Raw genomic sequence first — 21703 nt, 5'->3', positions numbered from 1 at the left:
ATAGGTCCTCATTGTCAATCACCAGGTTTCCTGGGATTCGCTTTCATTTTAACTATCATATTCCAGGATACATAAGGGTAGGAAGGTCAGTACTGAAAATATGGTTGTAAAGAAATGGCTCCCTGTTGCAGTTACCCCCCACTTTTTGCCTGATACTGATGCTGACTGGACTGAGAAGTGTGCTGGGACCCTCCTAACCAGGCCCCAGCACAAGTGTTCTTTCACCCAAAATGTACCATTGTCTCCACAATTGGCACAACCCTGGCACCCAGGTAAGTCCCTTGTAACTGGTACCCCTGGTACCAAGGGCCCTGATGCCAGGGAAGGTCTCTAAGGGCTGCAGCATGTCTTATGCCACCCTAGGGACCCCTCACTCAGCACAAACACACTGCTTGCCAGCTTGTATGTGCTGGTGGGGAGAAAATGACTAAGTCGACATGGCACTCCCCTCAGGGTGCCATGCCAGCCTCACACTGCCTGTGGCATAGGTAAGTCACCTCTCTTGCAGGCCTTACAGCCCTAAGGCAGGGTGCACTATACCACAGGTGAGGGCATAGGTGCATGAGCACTATGTCCCTACAGTGTCTAAGCAAAACCTTAGACATTGTAAGTGCAGGGTAGCCATAAGAGTATATGGTCTGGGAGTGTCAAAAAACGAACTCCACAGCTCCATAATGGCTACACTGAATACTGGGAAGTTTGGTACCAAACGTCTCAGAATAATAAACCCACACTGATGCTAGTGTTGGATTTATTAAAAAATGCACACAGAGGGCATCTTAGAGATGCCCCCTGTATTTTACCCAATTGTTCAGTGCAGGACTGACTGGTCTGTGCCAGCCTGCTGCTGAGAGACGGGTTTCTGACCCCATGTGGTGTGAGCGTTTGTGCTCTCTGAGGACAGAAACAAAGCCTGCTCTGGGTGGAGGTGCTTCACACCTCCCCCCTGCAGGAACTGTAACACCTAGCAGTGAGCCTTAAAGGCTCAGGCTTTGTGTTACAATGCCCCAGGGCACTCCAGCTAGTGGAGATGCCCGCCCCCTGGACACAGCCCCCACTTTTGGCGGCAAGTCCAGGAGAGATAATGAGAAAAACACGGAGGAGTCACTGGCCAGTCAGGACAGCCCATAAGATGTCCTGAGCTGAGGTGACTCTGACTTTTAGAAATCCTCCATCTTGCAGATAGAGGATTCCCCCAATAGGGATAGGAATGTGCCCCCCTCCCCTCAGGGAGGAGGCACAAAGAGGGTGTAGCCACCCTCCGGGCTAGTAGCCATTGGCTACTAACCCCCAGACCTAAACACCCCCCTAAATCGAGTATTTAGAGGCTCCCAGAACCTAGGAACTCAGATTCCTGCAACCTAAGAAGAAGAGGACTGCTAAGCTGAAAAACCCTGCAGAGAAGACGGAGACACCAACTGCTTTGGCCCCAGCTCTACCGGCCTGTCTCCCCACTTCTAAAGACACTGCTCCAGCGACGCTTTCCCCAGGGACCAGCGACCTCTGAATCCTCAGAGGACTGCCCTGCTCTAGAAGGACCAAGAACTACCGAGGACAGCGGCTCTGTTCACCCAAGACTGCAACTTTGTTACAAAGGAGCAACTTTAAACCAACTTGCGTTTCCCGCCGGAAGCGTGAGACTTGCTACTCTGCACCCGACGCCCCCGGCTCGACTTGTGGAGAACAAACACTTCAGGGAGGACTCCCCGGCGACTGCGAGACCGTGAGTAGCCAGAGTTGCCCCACCTGAGCCCCCACAGCGACGCCTGCAGAGGGAAACCCGAGGCTCCCGCTGACCGCGACTGCCTGTTCCTCAGATCCCGACGCCTGGAAAAGACTCTGCACCCGCAGCCCCCAGGACCTGAAGGATCCGAACTCCAGTGCAGGAGTGACCACCAGGAGGCCCTTGCCCAGGTGGTGGCTACCCCGAGGAGCCCCCCCCTTGCCTGCATCGCTGAAGAGACCCCTTGGTCTCCCATTGATTTCAACGACAAACCTGACGCGTGTTTGCACACTGCACCCGGCCGCCCCCGTGCTGCTGAGGGTGTACTTTCTGTGCTAACTTGTGTCCCCCCCCGGTGCCCTACAAAACCCCCCTGGTCTGCCCTCCGAAGACACGGGTACTTACCTGCTGGCAGACTGGAACCGGGGCACCCCCTTCTCCATTGAAGCCTATGCGTTTTGGGCACCACTTTGAACTCTGCACCTGACCGGCCCTGAGCTGCTGGTGTGGTAACTTTGGGGTTGCTCTGAACCCCCAACGGTGGGCTACCTTGGACCCAAACTTGAACCCCGTAGGTGGTTTACTTACCTGCAAAAACTAACTAACTCTTACTCCCCCTAGGAACTGTGAAAATTGCACTGTCTAGTTTTAAAATAGCTATATGTGATTTATGTGAAAAGTATGTATGCTATTTTGATTATTCAAAGTTCCTAAAGTACCTACCTGCAATACCTTTCATTTTCAGTATTACATGTAAAATTTGAACTTGTGGTTCTTAAAATGAACTAAGAAAAGATATTTTTCTATACAAAAACCTATTGGCCTGGAATTGTTTCTGAGTGCGTGTTCCTCACTTATTGCCTGTGTGTGTACAACAAATGCTTAACACTACTCCTTTGATAAGCCTACTGCTCGACCACACTACCACAAAATAGAGCATTAGAATTATCTCTTTTTGCCACTATCTTACCTCTAAGGGGAACCCTTGGACTCTGTGCATACTATTCCTTACTTTGAAATAGTGCATACAGAGCCAACTTCCTACAATGGTGTTTTGACTATATGAAGCGAAGTGGCCCTCCTATTCCTGGGCTACACAGATTTATAGGGGTAATGCTCATAACACAGACCAATACTCACCCTCCAGTACCATCGAGAAGTTTACTCTCTACAAAGTTATAGATGTCCTGGTACTCTTGTTCTCGACATGGCAAAGACTCAGGAACTGCAGAAACATGTAGCCTAGGAAAACCAGAGAAGTGGTTATGCCAGTAAACATTTACCAGAGCTAGATTTCTGGAATATCAACATAAGATAAATGCCCATCCAATTAATGTAAATGGAACTAATTTACGTTGCAGGAGTTACCCTGAAAATCTGGGATAGATCCAGCCTTCCTGCAAATATGTTGGACACCCCTGCACTACTTACTTTTCAATCAATTCATTATGTGAAGGTCATCCTTTTCCACTGTAACTTCTGCTTCACACCAAACCTTTGTAGGTGTCACATTCACCTCCACACCACTATATCTTTCTAAAATAATATTAATGCAATAAAACGTCTGCATTTTAATGAACTTTAAATCTGTGTTCTGAATCATTCTCATTCATTTGAATAAAGACGCAACATAAATTGAAGTCACTGATGTTTGAAGTGCCGGCCGCACTCGCATGAACCCACAAGAGTGATCTTCCTCCGTAGAAAGTCCACGGTGCCCGATGTCCTCTCATAGGATGTTCACCCTTACGGATCTGGATAAGGTCACTAACTGAAAACAGCAACCGGAACAAAATCATCTTAAAAAAGTGCCAGGGGAAATTGGTTTGGGTTTTTGTTCTCTGAACCCCACCACTGCAAAACATGAACAAATAGAAAGATTGTGAAGTGCCTATGACCTACCTTACGCGAGCCTCTTCAAGTACGTTGCTTGGATTCCTAGCAGGTTTGTTTCTTTCAGGAATTCTTGGAGTGGCAAGGCGTGGAGTCCTGGGGGTCCTTGGAACAGGCTGGTTTTAAAAATATATGACAAATGAAACAACATGTAATGCACCAAACAAAACAAAAAAAATCACAGATTTAGTTACAATTAAATCCAGCTGCAATTCATATTGATGAAAAAGGTAATCTGTAGAGCATTTGTTAAGGAAGCATGCTTAGCACAAGATCTAAATATAAAAAATAAAATATAAAATAAAAAGAACCTTTTTGTTAAAATCTTCAAATGTTTCCTCATTTGTTTTCCTATTATCTTCGATTGACCTTTCTGAATTCCCATATTCTCTTACTTTATCTCAATGGTCCTTTAATGAAGTTTGTAAAAAGTTTCCATGCAACGACTGACATTTCTGCAACTGCCTCTATCTTCTTGTCGTCCCTTGGAGTCCTACTAATCATCACGTAGTTCTCAGTCTCAGGAGCATAATTCATCCCCCCATGACACAATTAAGACCATCACTATTAAGTGTGGGTGATAAATTACGATCCACCTTGCAGAGTTTTGGCCATCCGTTACGCATGTAACACGGAGTTCTGGCCAAATTCCACCAATCGCGTCATGGCAAAGCTTTTTCCTTGCATGCTAGCTTGACGTTTGGTTGGTAGGAGGGCACCTGGCGAGATTTACCTAAAATGGCCAGTCACGGCCGTTCATGGTTCGAAAGCTGTCTCAAGTGGAAAATCTACTCAAGCAGCAGCAAAATCAACTTGAGAAGCAGTTCCTTCTATTGCGCCATGTGTGTGGATTTTTCAGCAGGAATGAGCTCCTAATGCTAAAAATCAGCACAACATGATGCAAAACTTCTCAAAATCTTGCAGAGTTTTCATGTAACTCAGCGGAATTCCGCAGAGGGAAACTCCCTGAGTTCCGCCCACCCCTAATCATAAGCATTAAGATACAAGCACCACCAGCTGGGTGGAAGATCTTAAAGATGAAGAATCCAAGCCTCAATTTTTATTATTATTTATTTAGTCTTATAGTCCATTACAAATATAATCTCTCAAATCAATGATGCTCACATATCATGGCAGTGTGACTTTAGGAACCTACTCAGGTGTTTCATTTGCACCTGAAGAAAGGTTTTTAATGAAAGGATTCCACAAACTTCTGACACGGTTCAGCATATTTAGGTCTTCATAAGTAGGTGCGATCTTTATATTATGCAGAGATATATTATTCTTTAGCAACACAAGATAACATTGAGATAGTAACAATATGATCTGTCAGCACAAATGTTTAACAATGAAGAGGAAAAGAAACTGGTGCAGTGATGCTTTTTTGCACTATACAGCTAGAGTGCTCACATTTGGTTACTTGCTGAAGGCGCTCATTGGGAACAGGTCCTTGAACCAGAAGATAGTAACGTATTCTTTCCTTTCATTGTTTTTGTACTCCAAAACTAGATTTTGGTAAAAATCAACTGCTGATTGGCCTTGTCAATCAATATGTAGATATGTGTTACTGTGTGGAGGGAGTTGTGCAAAAAGACTAGAGCCATATTTAGAAAAATTCAACAAGATTAAACTTGCTGGAATTCACATTTCTTCAGCCTCTCTCATTCAAAGCTGAGGCAGCTTTAACAGCAATTTTAATAGATTTAACTATGAACGGCACAGATGAAGGAAAGTAAGTTTACTTAGCCGATCAACTAAAATTTGATATTTTGGAGCAGCCACACTTAAATCTTTTGAGCCTGCAAAATGTTGCAAGGGGAGGGTGCAGCCTAAACTTTGCACTATTTGGTCATGTGCAGTCAAGTAACAAGCACACACAAATTAAACTTAGTTGTTCCCTCAATCTCATGGCAGGTTACCTAGAAGCTATATACGCCCACATGGACATTTCAGCACCATAGTAACAAACGCACTTTTAGAGAGAAATGGTCACAGCCTATTAATTCAGTGGAAAACATGTAGCTACCATGTTTTCGTGAGTGAACGAGTTTATAGAAAATACATTGTAGACCTGAAAAAAAGGACAATTAATTCCCCACTGAATGTTTGTGCATGAGGACACTGAATGAGATCTGGAAGAATTTTGCATTCAAGCCTCTGCTAGCAGGAACATTTCCTGGAACCACAGATGGCAGGATTGAAGAGACTGCCAAAAACAGAACCAACGGAATTACCTTGGATTGCCAACTTTCACTCAGTCTGTGGAGCTTATTTATGGGTTATACTTTCAGTTTCATGCTACGTCATCAATGTCTAAAGAAGAGCCGATCAAGAAAGTTTGAAAACCTGTGTTGATGAGCCAATATGTGTGCAGAGACATTTTAACAAATCTCTGACCACGGGGTTACTTGAAGAAAAAGCAAAGCACTTGTCACCACTAAGAAACAAAGGAATGTAGTATCTGTGGCAGTTTGGTAAGTATGTGGCAGTATGAGAAGAAGCTTAAAGAAAAAAATATTTATGAATACCCTTGTGAAAGACAAAGGAACAGCATAAATCCCTAGCCACTTGACCTGCACAATAATCCCAGCCCTTTCGACAGTGCTTTATCTGTATCTGAATCTTACTCTGTAGTCAAACCACTAGATGTGTCAGGAGTTCTCAGACGTACGTTTTTGGATGGTGTTTTGGCTGGTGTCCTCAAAGAGGCCTTCTTTGAAGATACTGGTGTCCTGGGAACAGCTGTGTTTTTTTTTCTAGCTGCAGCGGTTGGCTTGCTTTCATCTTCTTGGTCTTTTTCCTCGTCTGCTTCACTGGAACTGGATTCAACTGCTTCCTTTATAGGTTGGAAATCCTCATCTTCATCTGTATCATCAGTGACACCTAAGAATCTAAGAAATAAACTCAATGAGGACTTTGACATGTCAAAAAGCTATTCACAGCTCCCATATTGATAAACAATGCTTAGATTCCCCAGCATTGGAATGACAGTAGTGTATCAAAAGCATAGACGGGTGTCCTTTATTCTCATTGTAGCTGATGCTTTGTAAGTGTACTGCTTGCAATGCGGACAGACCCAGTTCACACACCTATGAGATACTCGCAAGCTACTACTGTATAAGGGTGAACAAGCTAAAGCTGGTATTTCTGCTGAATCCCATGGAGTGTCAGTGGAAGGAAGGGAACTCCTGAAGAGTTGTATACTGACCAGGCAACACCAAATGAGGACTGTAGCATCCGTGAATATTAGTCGACCTCATGATATGATTGTTGCAAAGTGCCAACACTAGGAAACGGCCAATATATTTTGGTCAGAATCCTCAATTTGTGTGCAGCTGTATTCCATCTTATTAAAAAATAGACTGTCAGAACAAAGTAATGTTGCATGTTTCTTAATCCCTAGTTCACAAATGCATCATAGAACAGGGAGTGGCTATGTCAGCTAGTCAAAGCAGATTTTTCACATCTTTGTTTACTAGAGGAGATGAATATTACTGTCCACCAATAAAACCAAGCCTTGACAAGGTCAACCGGTCTGTCTTAGGCACAAGGCAGAGGCACAGAGGGCACTTTTACAGTCAGCTATGCAGAAAGATCCAACACACAAATATAAACGAATCAAGACACTTCTACACAACACACGGATACAGATACCCACTTAATAACAAAACAGCTAAATGAAGCTTTAAAGAATCCCATAATTAACACAGCCTTTCAGTATTCCAAGGTAGCCCTCGATGGATGACTATAGCTATAGATGACTTTGGCAAACTGTTTATGAAAGATTATTGCAGTCACTTAACTTGTGCTAGCATAGTATTTTACCTATGTGAAAACAAAATGAACGAAAAGAGGCAAAGAAACATTCTTACATTAAGCACACCCATTCAAACCCCACCCGGCTTAATATGCTGTTCACACAGACTGTTTGGAAGGATGCAAAATAGTATAGAACTCACTTAAGCTGCTGCCTAGAACGAAGGGAGCTACGCTGTGCAGATTTCCGGACGGAGCGAGGCGTGTCTGTAGTTTTCCTGGGCTCTTCTTGCTCCTCTCTCAATATTCTAAATATTAATGATTTCAAAGAATAGGAGCTCAGAATGTATTCAACCTATTCATCCAAAATGTAAAAACCTGTATGCATCAAAGACTAAAGTGGGCCCAACATGAAAATCAAACAGTATGGACATCTAGAAAGGTTAGTTGCACAACTACTGCGTTATTTTTAGTTGATAAAGTCCTGTACATGAGATGAGCCTTACGTAAAGCACAAAAGTGAAAAATATATGTAGGGGTACAGGTAACAGTGTAACATGGTCTAATATTGTCAGTAAGGCACTCTGATGCCATCATAAACGACAAGGTTGAAGGCCCAGTGGTTTCTAACTGTCACCAGAAACACAAGATGGCTGCTTAGAACTATATTACACATGTTAACTTATGTATTTTTATATTACATGTTTATTTTGGGGTAGTTAGATTGAAAAGGGTGCTTATTTCAAACAGGGAAATGTGTATTCAAAAGTAGTAAATGAAATACTATACAGTTTGTTTGCAGCTTTATGCCAGAGAGCTAGGAGTGACCTTTGATAATAATTCAGAGATATCAAAGTAATGAAAAGTTTATTATTGCAACCTTTCATTATAACGTACATTGCTCAGACATGCATTGTTATGATTGTGATGAAATTACCACATTGATACACTACACTGAATCTTTAAAACTTGTAATTGCACAAAGTAACTCCGTCTGTGATCATGGCGCGTTTGCGTCGAAACGAGTTTGGTGTTGTTGGTGACCCTTTTTTTGCCACCAAAATAAACTTTGTGAAAGAATCATGTTGCTGTCTTGGAGTGCGTGCTGCCGCTGGCACTGTGTGGATAGATAGATATATTGCACTAAAAAAAACAAATGATTAAAGTGAAGTCATGGTTAGCTTTGGCTATAACGCCTCTAGGTATGTTTAAAAACCTCAGACATTAACCTAAGAAAAAAACCAGTGGAAGTCAAGTTAGTTACGAATTTAAACTGAAAAACACTGGAAATCACACGTCTAATGCTCCTTCTAACAAATAAGTGTGGAAAAAGTAACAAATGAGTCATTAATTTTGATACATGTTCTTAAACTTGGATTAACAATTGTATGAGACAAAGAAGTAATACTCAAACCAAGCTGCATTGGACTTGATGTCTTCAAAATTTGTATGATTAAAATACCGTACATAATTCTGTAATGTTCTGATAAAGTACTTACTCAACTGTTTTTGCAGATAACACTGAACATCTCCTGCTAGGTGTCTCTCTGCAAAAAGGAAATGAAAAAATTATCCTAGAAAAATTGTGCTCTAACCAATGTTTTAAACAAATATCGTCAACATAATTTGAACATTTCTAGAAATAGATGGTGAAAAGGAAATAACTTTCAACTATGAGATCTGAGATAAATAAAGGGTAAAGCGAAGAACATTCTATGGTTCTTCTCTATAGCAACATATCAGTTTAAAACAGAAATATATAGGATTATTTTAAAGATTTTTGCCGATTGTTCCTATGCAAGATTGTTTGCTTCACTTAACAGAATGCCCACAGCAAAAGCTCAACACGTGTATATTGTATACACACATGGGTGGATTCCAAATATTATACACTGAGCTTCTTGAGATCTGAAACAGGGGTGTGGAATTTAATAAAATATATGCTTATAGGACAGACTGCTTCTTAAACCTACTTGTCCTGTTAAAAAATAAATAAATTGTACTTGTCCCTTTGGCACCATGTAGCGCTGTGACAAATTATGGTAGCAATCTCATTAAGCAAGAGTTCTGTTAATAGCCTCTCTGAATATGCCACGACTACTACTATAGTAGCACCTGAATATTTGCAATTTCAATTCCTACTATAGCAATTTCCGTATTTTGCCACCTTTCCACAGATCTACATACTGGGGCTGGAGGAAGCAGCAAGCAATAGTTCCAGGCTGGAATGCCTTTGAGTCTGCAAACCTACTAACTTGCATGTTTTAAAGATTTTCACCAGCTCTTCTCTAATCGTTTCCCATAATGAGAAAGAATAGAAATTTACTCTTGACAATGACAGAAGTAGAAGTTCTTCCAAAGTTTGGGAAAACAGTGGTTGGAGGGAAAGTGAACTTTTAAACGCTCAATAGATTTTCAGGAGCAAATCTACACATACAAACTCATGCTAAAATACAGTTCACAAATATTTTCTAGGAGTACGATTTCATGGTCTACTTCTGTAAGTTCTTGTGAATTCATGAAAGCCACTAATTCAAAGACATATATCATGGTTGCAATTTTGTGACTTTCTTTAAGAATCAGGTCACTAATAAGGACTGCTGTTAACAAAGACATTTTGTTTTTATTAAACTTCTATTTATCTATCTATCGGTTTGGCTTTACCGTGAATGATCGCATTCTGCACTTCCACAAGGAGCATATTGGCACACCAAGTAGTTTTGTTCAGTGCCGGGAACTACTGTGGCAATTAGTGGGGTAACGAAACTGGAGGAGGCCGCCCCCACCCCCAAACTAACTCAGGGCAGAAGCTGTGCTGCCAGTGTTAGTTACAATGGTGAGGGCCTGGCAGCTCCCACAGCAATAAAGTGTAACAAAAGCCATGTCAAAACAAGACGCGCATTTTCCATTAAGAATATTTTTAGGAAATACTAGCATGCATCAACACATTTTACTAAATGACGCTTCACAGAAGTAGCACCTAAAATTTCATACTGGCAAAACATTTTTTTCATACTTGCATTTATTTTCCTGAACATTTTAATTTAAAAGTAAAGAATCATCACTCTTGCATACAAACTTCTGCAAACATTTCATCTAATCAGACAGCATTCTGGGAGCATTATACCTAGCCTCACATTGTTAAACTTTTCAAACATATGTGTAAGTTTTTTTTTTTTTTAAACTGGAACCACTGTCAGTAGTGCAGTGTGACCTTAAATGTTTATTTACAGCGCTCACACAGATACTGAAGGCTTTTCATTAATGAACCATAAATACAAGTTCGAACAGCATTAACATATGGAGACACATTACCTTAACTGCAGACAGTTCCCTACTCTGTAAACTGGAAGCCAAAGGGTTTGTGCTGCAGGCGGTTGGGCCTACTTGTCCCATGGACAAAATAAACATGACAACATGTTGCCCTTGACCCCAAACAAATTGTCCCAGGCGATAGGAATTCCACATCTCTGCTGCAAGCTTCCATCCACAGACTTTGAAGGATAATTTAATATATGGCCAGTTACTGAGGATCCTCACGAAGAGTTAAAAAAGGAAGGTTACTTTTCAATGCATCCAATCTCCTATAGCAGCTGAAAGGACAGGGCTATCAACATGATTACAGGGGAGATCTCTAAAATGAGCTTGGTTCAACTAAAACCAGACCAATTAAAGCAAAACGAATATGTAGAACACTCTGAACTTTGGGGGCCCCTTCCAGGCCTTCAAGAAAAAACCCTCACAACAACTATATTCACCCCCCCCCCCAAAACAAGAACATCAAATACTTTTCCATTCGAGTATGCCGGGCTTTAAGAAGGAAGATACTTCTCTGAGGAATGTCCTTGGTGTACCACGAACTAAAGCGACACAATAAATGTCAAAATCCAACTATACTAAAATAGAGATATTACAGTCCCTGTGTAAAGTTTAAGATCAGGGGCCAGATGTATCGAAGCTTTTTGCATTAGTAAACGGTGCAAATCGCAAAATTACACCGTTTGTGAACGCAAAAATGCCTTTCAGAATGTATGAAAGGCATTCTCAGTGCAATTTCAAGGAATCGCTAAAATAGCGATACCCTAAATAGGTCATCACAAATAGGGACTTTACCAGTGTACATGTAAAGCGCACAATGCCAAATTCACATTTAGGAAATTCATGATACATGTCCACAAATATTTTTTGGGGTGCATCAAAAGGTGGCCTTAGGCCCCCAGCACCCTGGGATTTGCATTACCTAATTTGCAAATTTCTAACAGGAATTCACAAATTTGGGAATGCAAAACCATCACCTATGGGCCTTCAGGCCCATAGAGATGAATGGAGTCCCATTCCCAAATTGCGATTCGCTAATAGTGATTGCAATTGCTATTACCGAATCGCAATTTTCATACATCCCATTTTTCATATCTCAAATAGAGATTTTTTAATGTGTTATTTAAGAATTGCAAACCCGGAGAGCTTGATACATCTAGCTCCAAATTGCCAAACAATATTACTATCATAGAATAGACACTACTGGTTTGAGAAACAAACTCACCTTCTTCCCCCCACCACTTAGTCTATTCCATCAAAACTAATAACTTTGAAAGTAGTGGTAGTATGAAACTCAAAAAATGTGATTCAAAATAAAGCGCACACACCAAACCTAATTTAAATGAAGCTGAAATTAATACTCTGTAAACAATTCAAAGATAACTATTATAGCAGCCGGCAAAGAGGGAGGGCTCATTGTCATGAATACTGAAAAATACAACACAGAAATTATTAAGCAACTAATTAATCCTACACATTACAGGACAGTGACATCCAAGTCACCCTTGGACATCGGAATAGAGGCAACTAAACAAGGGAGTAAGAATGAATTGATTAGTCAAAATGAATTTGAATTTCTTAACAAACGAAAAAAGTGGACTCCTGAAAAGAAATAAAATTATACACTTAGTGATCCACATCAAGAAACAGCAATTGTCCATCAGGATTAAAGGTATCTTTGTGTACTTAAGAGACTATATATTCTCCCAAGAGTACACAAACATACCTCTAACCCTCTTAGGCCCCCAAATATTTGTGGCAGTGGCTCCTTGCTATTGCCAAATTTATAGATGTTTTCCAAAACCCATTCATGAAAAAATAACCATACATCAGAGACTCAATGAACTTCATTAAAAAGACTGAAGGAAGAGAGTTCGATCCTTCTGATGAAACATTTGTATGTTTCAACATTTTCCAAGATGAAGCCCTGGAAGTGATATAGTATGGCCTAAACAAAAGAACTAACACATTATAAGTCCTCACTGACTTTTTAATAAAGTTGACAAACACAGATCAAAACTATTTCTTAATATAGAAAAAAAACAAAGCTTTTCGCTGGTTAAGGAGGGCTATATGGTGTTCAGAAAAAACAAATCTCTTTATGTCATACTTTGAAGAAAAGTGGGTACAGATAACTGTAGGAAAATGGCTCCCTGTGGCAGTTACCCCCCACTTTTTGCCTGATATTGATGCTGACTTGACGGAGAAGTGTGCTGGGACCCTGCTAACCAGGCCCCAGCACCAGTGTTGTTTCACTAAAAATGTATCATTGTTATACAATTGGCACAACCCTGGCACACAGATAAGTCCCTTGAAAAAGGTACCAGTGGTACCAAGGGCCCTGTGAACAAGGAAGGTTCCTAAGGGCTGCAGCATATGTCGGACCACCCTAAGGGACCCCTCACCTAACACATGCACACTGCCATTGCAGATTGTGTGTGTTGGTGGGAAGAAAAAGGCAAAGTCGACATGGCATCCCCCTCAGGATGCCATGCACCAAAATGCTGCCTGTGGCATAGGTAAGTCACCGCTCTAGCAGGCCTCACAGCCCTAAGGCAGGGTGCAATATACCACAGGTGAGGGCATAAGTGCATGAGCAATATACCCCTACAGTATCTAAGAATATTCTTAGTATTTTCTAAGGACAGTGTGGCCATATTAAGCATATGGTCTGGAAGTTTGTCAAAACGAACTCCACAGCTCCATAATGGCTACACTGAATGCTGGGAAGTTTGGAATCAAACTTTCCAGAATAATAAACCCACACTGATGCCAGTGTTGGATTTATTACAAAATGCACAGTGAGGGCATCTTAGAAGATGTCCCCTGTATTTTACCCAATCCTTCAGTGCAGGACTGACTGATCTGTGCCAGCCTGCCACTGAGATAAGTTTCTGACCCCCTGGGGTGAGAGCCTTTGTGCTCTCTGAGGCCAGAAACAAAGCCTGCACTGGGTGGAGGTGTTTAACACCTCCCCCCCTGTAGGAACTGTAACACCTAGTAGTGAGCCTCAAAGGCTCAGGCTTCGTGTTACAATGCCCCAGGGCACTCCAGCTAGTGGAGATGCCCGCCCCAGGACACAGCCCCCACTTTTGGCGGCAAGTCCAGAGGAGATAATGAGAAGAAACAAGGAGGAGTCACCTACCAGTTAGGACAGACCCTAAGGTGCCCTGAGCGGAGGTGACCCATGCCTTAAAAATCCTCCATCATGATTTTGGAGGATTCCCCCAATAGGATAAGGGATGGCCCCCCTCCCCTCAGGGAGGAGGCACAAAAAGGGTGTAGCCACCCTCCAGGACAGTAGCCATTGGCTACTGCACCCCAGACCTAAACACACACCTACATTTAGTATTTAGGGGCACCCCAGAACCCAGGAAATCTGATTCCTGAAACAAGAAGGACTGCTGACTTGAGAGCCCTGCAGACGACGGAGATGACAACTGACTTGGCCCCAGCCTTACCGGCCTGTCTCCACAGCAACGCATCCAACGGGGACCAGCAACCTCTGAAGCCTCAGAGGACTGCCCTGAACCAAAGGACAAAGAAACTCCTGTGAAGAGCGGCTCTGTTAAAAAACAGCAACAACTTTGCAACTTTCTTGCAACTTTTAAAGACCTCACTCTTCCCGTCGGAAGCGTGAGACTTCACCATTTGCACCCGACGCCCCTGGCTCGAGCTCCAGAGAACCAACAATACAGGGAGGACTCCCAGGTGACTGCAACCTCGTGAGTAACCTGAGACGACCCCCTGGATCCCCAGAGCGACGCATGAAGAGAGAATCCAGAGGCTCCCCCTGACCACGACTGCCTGTAACAAGGAACCGGACGCCTGGACCAAGCACTGCACCCGCAGCCCCCAGGACCAGAAGGAACCGAACTCCAGTGCAGGAGTGACCCTCAGGTGACCCTCTGCCTAGCCCGGTCGGTGGCTGGCCCGAGAAGCCCCCCTGTGCCCTGCCTGCACCGCTAGAGTGACCCCTGGGTCCCTCCATTGATTTCTATTACAAACCCGACGCCAGCTTTGCACACTGCACCCAGCCGCCCCTGTGCCGCTGAGGGTGTGTTTTGTGTGCCTACTTGTGTCCCCCTCCCCTCCCCCTCAACCCCCCCAGTGCTCTACAAAACCCCCCTGGTCTGCCCTCCGAAGATGCAGGTACTTACCTGTTGGCAGACTGGAACCGGAGCACCCCTGTTCTTCATAAGGAGCCTATGTGTTTTGGGCCCTCCTTTGATCTCTGCACCTGACTGGCCCTGTGTCCCTGGTGCGGTGACTTTGGGGTAGCCTTGAACCCCCAACGGTGGGCTGCCTACGTCCAGGAACTTGAACACGCCTTACTTAACAGAAAATCTAACCATTACTTACCTCCCCCAGAAACTAAATTTTTGCACAGTGTCCACTTTTAAAATAGCTTATTGTCATTTTAACTAAAACTGTATGTTACTGCTCTAATTCAAAGTTCCTAACTTACCTGAGTGGAGTACATTGCATTTTATGTATTTACTTCGAATCTTGTGGTTCTAAAATAAAATTAAGAAAATATATTTTTCTATATAAAAACTATTGGCCTGGAATAAGTGAGTGTGTGTTCCCCATTTATTGCCTGTGTGTGTACAACAAATGCTTAACACTACCCTCTGATAAGCCTACTGCTCGACCACAATACCAGAAAATAGAGCATTAGAATTATCTAATTTTGCCACTATCTTACCTCTAAGGGGAACACTATCTCTCACTTTGAGATAGTGTATACAGAGCCAAATTCCTATAATAACAATCCATAAAAGAATAATATAAGAATTTGGATGAGGCACATTAACAATGGTTTCTTAATCTGGAGAGGTAGTGATGAGGACCTCGCTACTTTTCGTGAGTGGCTGAATGATCGCATGCAAGGTCTAAAATAAACTTCGCATCAGAGCAAGTGTAAAATCATTTTACTTGATCTCTGGATGGAACATGAATGCACACAACATATTAATCAGTACACTAACTAAATAGATATGGATACTAAACTTTAATAGAGACCATCCAAGCCACCTGAGAGAATGTTTACAATATATACGCAAATGTTCAGAACTTGGAGGAACTGTACTAAAATAAACATTTTGAGAATGCTATGGTACTCAAAAACAAACTGACACTGGGATAGCCCAAAACAATCTCTCACTTTATAAAAAGGACATTATTTATCCCCAGAGAAACACTGTTTAGGTCTAATAATAGTTACAGGGTCACCTCCCTTGATATGCATTACAACATATAGCAAACTGTATTAAACATTTCTTAAGAAAAGAAATTGAAGATTTTATGAACCAAGGTAGGAGAAGCACTGGTTATTTCAGTAAAGGCAAATATCCAAGACAGGCCAGTAAACACAAATACTACCATTAGTACAAAAAGAAACAGCCCAGAACTATGGGGATTATCTATGATTATGGGATGCCCCAAATGTGAAGAAATGCAGGGTATGTGAGTATACCAAAAACACAAAAGAGGTTGAAATCAATGGATATACAAGCAAGCAGATTTACATGAATAATTGCAATAGCAAAAATGTAGTGCACATGTCCACGTGCAAAAACATACAGTGATGACTACACAAGAAATTTTAAAAAAGCATATAATAATCCAAAACAGGTCACATACGGTGAAAGACAAGTCAGTCAGCTACTAACACAATATTAGCCATACAGATTTCATGGAGCATGATAGCTACACTTATGAATAAATGACAGATGTGGTAGTCTAGAACAAAAATTAACTAGAATGAAAGACAAATGGATAGAAGTCAATTGGCCTTAACGGCCTAGACAGAATACTTAACCTCCTGGTACCCCAACAGAGGTTTAAGATTTAGAGACAAAAAGAATTTCTAGTCACCAAGACTTCTTCAGACCATCATTTATGCAGACAAACGATGACTTCTTTAGCAATATCTTACAATTTTTTACCGTTACATAAGACAGCTAAGTCCTCATGATGTCTCATATGCTATGTTCTTTGTTAAGGCAATAATGAATTAATAAGTAAAAATTAGATGGGGTTTATATGCACACTGTATAAGTTAACTAAATGTATGGAATAGTCATCTAATATAACTGATGTGGCCATAGCTTGTTTCTTGAACGCCACAGTAGGCCAGTTAATTGTCAATTGTGTAATATGGGATTTTAGTGTGATTTACATATTTTCTTTTTCAATTTTTTTTTAGTCTAGTTTCAACAATCCCCCCCTCATGCCCTTGTGTTATCTGTGGATACAGATAAACAGTACATGCTCACACTATATGTTTTGCCCCGGTTCTGCAGTGGTACACATATCCTAGGTCTATCAAAAATGAAGTGATATTACTGCAAAACCATATTACCAAACATCATGTGCTCACTAATGATTACACACACACACACAGGTTGCTTAAGAGGCCCCAGAAAATGAGACCTTCAAATCATTCGCTGGAGTTCCCTGTATAACAATAGGGTACACTAGATTTAGCTGTATTTAATTAACATTTGACAACATGCATATTTTTGAGAACAGCATCCACCACTTCAATATGGCATCAACCCAGCATTTCGTAACATAATCTGGTTTCACAGGTTATATTAGAGACCACACATGGAGAACAGTTGCAAGTATCTCCTGTGTCGGGCTACCCGTAAACGGATTATTCAATCCGACCTATCATCACATTAAAAATGAGTGTCATTGTTTCCTCTTAATGATGAGATTATTGTTTATTTAGAGGCATACATGGGAGGTCAATGGTTTGAATGGTTCTGCGCAACACCACTTGATTTTTAGTAAGAGCACGTGAATAATCAGGAACAACCCTCTAAAAATAATTGCACTGTATTGCTCTCAGCACCTGTAGGAAAGTTCCCTCTTTTTTGCATGTTACCCCCGGTTTCAGCCTGATGTCATTGTGTTTTTGACTGTCACTGGGATCCTGCTAGTCAGGACCCCAGTGCTTATGGTTTATGGCCTGCATGTCAGTGTGTTTCACTGTTTTATAAATTGTCACTGGAGTCCTGCTAATCAGAACTCGAGTGCTCCTGCTCGGTTTCTAAATTTGTCACTACATACTAGTGACTCAGTATTTCACCCCAAATTGACATACCGGACTCCCCTTATAAGTACCTAATACGCGCTACATAGGTACCCAGGGCATTGGGGCACAAGGGGGATCCTTATGGGCTGCAGCATTTCTTTTGCCACTCATAAGGAGCCCATACGAAGACTTTGACAGGACTGCCATTGCAACTTGTGTGAAACAGTGCATGCACCATTTCACAGCCATTTTCACTGCACCAGGTCACTTATAAGTCACCTATATATTAGGTCTTCCAACCCGGTGTGTGAGGGCACCTCGGCACTAGCAGAGGTGTCCCATGTCATCAGGCCCATTTTCCCGTACTTCGTGAGTGCGGGAACGCCACTTTAAGTGTGCACTGTACATAGGTAAATAGCTATGCACAGCTTCACAATGGTAACTCCGAATATGGGCAAGTAATGTGTCTATCAACTGGGAACTGTACCCCAATACGGATACCAGTATTGGTTGCACAATCCGATGCACCCTCGGGGCTCCACAGTGGACCCCCAGTACTGCCATCTCACAGACAGGCTTCTGCCCTCCTGGGGCTTGAGCAGCGCAATCCCAGGAAGGCAGAACAATGCATTTCCTTGAGGACAGGGATGTTACACCCTCTTCCTTTGGGAATAGGTGTTACAGGCTTGGGAGGGGTATCCTCCCAGAGCCTCTGGAAATGCTCTGAGGGACACTGATGGTGCCCTCCTTTCATAATACAGTCTACACAGGTTCAGGGACCCCCAGTCACTGCTCTGGCGCGAAACTAGACAAAGCAAAGGGGAGTGACCACCCCAGGGGTGGTGCCCAGAGCTCCTCTGTGTCACTGGGTTTTGCCATCTTGGATTCCGAGGTGGTGAAGCACTCTGGGAGCATCGGAGAGGCCAGTGCCAGCAGGTAACGTTGGAGACCGTTCCTGACAGGTGCTTAACTGGTTGGGTGACCAATCCCCCTCTCAGAGCTATTTAAGGTCTCTCCTCTGGGTGTTTCTTCAGATTCGGATTGCAAGACACCAGCAGGAATCCTCTGCATCCTTTACTTCATCTTCTACCAATGGATCAACTGCTGACTGCTCCAGGAACTTTACAAAACTGCAACAAAGAAGGTAAGACAACTTCTGCAACATTGTAACTTCAGCTCCTGCCAGCAACAGTATCCAGGTTGTGCATCCTCCGAGGACTGCCTTTCTTTAGCCTGCACCAGAAGAACCGAAGGAATCTCCTGTGGAGTGACGAGTCACTTCCCTGCTTCAGCAGGCACCTCTCTGCAGCGACGACTGGTGGCTTTGGTCCATGATCCAGATGACATGCATGGATCCAGCGACACGGGTGGTGGACTAAAGTGACTCCGACAGTCCCAACTTCCAGCTGTCCAAATTCGATGGAGGTAAGAGCTTGCCTCCCACGCAAGACAGTACTCCGTGCACCTCGTGTCTTGCACTTGCCAAGGCTTGTGTGCATCCTTCCAATAAGTTCTTTGTGCACAGCAGAGCTTTGGCCCCCAGCACTCCATCCTTCGGCGCACAGCTTCCTGAGTGGTTCTCCGGTGGCGTGGGAATCCTTTGTGTCATGCTGTGTGGGCCTCCTTTGTCCCCGTGGTGTGGAACTCCTCTGAGTGCTGCCTGGTCTTCAGTGGGCTCTGAGTTGCTGAGAACCCCCTCTATCTCCACCTCCTGGGTAGAGGCCAACAGGTCCCTCCTGGTCCCGTACAGCACCATTTTCCGCCAACCGCGTGTTTTGCATGAGCCAAGGCTTGATGGTGGACTCCAGCGACGCAAACCAGACTGCAATCATCCATCCAGTGTGGGGCATCTTCTGCACCAACCAGGAAGGCCTTCTTAGGTGCATAACTGAATTTGTCTTCTCACTTGTTCTCCTTTTGCACCTTCATCCGGGTTAGCAGGGACTCTTCAGTGCTTCTTGGACTTGGTCCCCTTCTTCCACAGGTCTTCAGGTCCAGGAATCCATCGTTGAGGTCTTGCAGTCTCTTCTGGTTCTTGCATAATCTTCTATCACGACTTCCTGTGTGTTTCAGGAAGGTTAGTGTGATTTACTCCTGCTTTCCTGGGCTCTGGGGTGGGGTATTTTACTTACCTTTGGTGTTTTCTTACACTCCCAGCGCCCCTCTACACACTACACTTGCCTAGGTGGGAAATCGACTTTCCCATTCCACGATTTTAGTATATGGTTTGTGTTACCCCTAGGCCCACTGCAACCCAATGTGATTTTCACTGTTTGCACTATTTTCTGACTATTTACTTACCTGTTTTTGGTTACTAGTGTATATATTGTGTAATTTACTTATCTCCTAAGGGAGTACGGTCGCAAAGTATTTTTGGCATTGTGTGACTAAAATAAAATACCTTTATTTTTGTAACACTGAGTATTGGCTTTCATGTGTGTGAGTACTGTGTGACTACAGTGGTATTACAAGAGCTCTGCATGTCTTCTAGTTCACCCTTGGCTGCTCTGCCTTCAGCTACCTCTAGACAGCCTGGCTTCTAGACACTGACTACATTTCACTAATCAGGGATAACTGGACCTGGTATAAGGTGTAAGTACCTTTTTTACTCACTACAAACCAGGTCAACCTCCTACAGCACCTAGGTAAGCAGTAGGAGTCTACCCGGTTATCCCTTACGGACAGAGCCTTATACTTATTACTATTCTTATCAACTTTATTGCTAACTCACAGTGCACTTAGGCAAGACATCCCCCTTTCCACCTCCCTCAAAGCAGATATTACAGGGCAAACTGTTCTCAGAATTGTCAACAGGCCTTTTAATAAAACACAACTATCAACAAGCATTGTGTGTTCCTCTCGAGATTTCTAAAATACAGTAGTGATTTGTTATTCACAATACCCGACCTCATGATCATGTCTTTGTCCTTTATTTTAACAGAGTTGCTTGTGCTTAAATTAAGACAAATATGATTTACTATGCTTTCTCCCTTTCTGAGTAATGGGCCCAATATAAATCCTTGAATGAACCTCCTGGGTGAATTGCCCAGCTATTATTTGCATTTGTTTGTATTCTCGTTAGAAGACTGCTTTACAAGGACCACTTCAGTTCCCAGGAAGACCTCCTGCACCAAATCTAAAATCCACACCACTTTGGTGAATTGGGGCACTTACCACCTAGCTCTCTTTTCAAAACATTTGAGGTGTTTCTTCACTGGCTGCCAAGAAAGCCTGCCTGCTAGCAAAATTAGATTCCTTGCCTGGAAGCAAAGTGTTTGTGCATAAATAATCGATATTCATACGTTCAGTAGCCCTAAAGAGCTCTGTTATGAAGGATGATGTTACTGTGGCATGTCTCGCTCTCAAACATTACAGCAGGTATAGTATCTCAGGAAAGGTGCATATTGGATTTACATTATATTCAGTTAAAATACATGTACACTAATTAGAGAGAAGCCAGCAAGAGAGATGAGAGAGTTGCAGACAGAGGTTTGTAGATACTAAGATGCAAGATGTATAGAACATACACATTGCTCTTCTGATTGAGTTAAACTGCCCCAGAGTACAGAGATGTGGAATTCCTATCGCCGATGCCCGGGTCATATAGTTTGGGGTCAAGGGCAACAAGTTGTCATGTTTATTTTGTCGTCCTTGGGACAAGTAGGCCCAACCCCCTGCAGCACAAACCTTTTGGCTTCCAGTTTACAGAGAAGGGAACTGTCTGCAGTTGAGGTAATATGTGCCCGTATGTTAATGCTGTTCAAACTCGTATTTATGGTTCATTAATCAAAATAATGAATTATTAGGGTGAGCACTGTAATTAAACGTTTTAAGGTCACACTGCACTACTGACAGTGATTCCAATTAAAATAATAAAAACAAAAAGTTTGCACATGTTTGAAAAGTTTAATAATGGGAGGCTAAGTATAATGCTCCCAGAATGCTGCCTTATTAGAGTAAATGTT

General features: G+C 42.7%; 1 protein-coding gene across 2 annotated transcripts in view; it reads right to left on the bottom strand.

Moving 5' to 3' along the window:
- ORC1 (origin recognition complex subunit 1) overlaps positions 1-21703 on the bottom strand; it is an 87510-nt gene that overhangs the window by 29738 nt on the left and 36069 nt on the right. For both annotated transcript variants that reach the window (XM_069232668.1, XM_069232667.1), the window contains exons 7-11: positions 8872-8919; positions 7576-7680; positions 6288-6507; positions 3626-3732; positions 2864-2965 (exon numbers count right to left, since the gene is read on the bottom strand). In XM_069232668.1, coding sequence (XP_069088769.1) covers positions 2864-2965; positions 3626-3732; positions 6288-6507; positions 7576-7680; positions 8872-8919 — 582 coding nt within the window. The remainder of the gene's footprint in view (positions 1-2863; positions 2966-3625; positions 3733-6287; positions 6508-7575; positions 7681-8871; positions 8920-21703) is intronic.

Source organism: Pleurodeles waltl, chromosome 4_2 (assembly GCF_031143425.1).
Source record: "Pleurodeles waltl isolate 20211129_DDA chromosome 4_2, aPleWal1.hap1.20221129, whole genome shotgun sequence".
Taxonomy (NCBI): domain Eukaryota; kingdom Metazoa; phylum Chordata; class Amphibia; order Caudata; family Salamandridae; genus Pleurodeles; species Pleurodeles waltl.
Note: the sequence above shows the minus strand (reverse complement) of the source record. Positions and strands in the feature narration are given on the sequence as shown.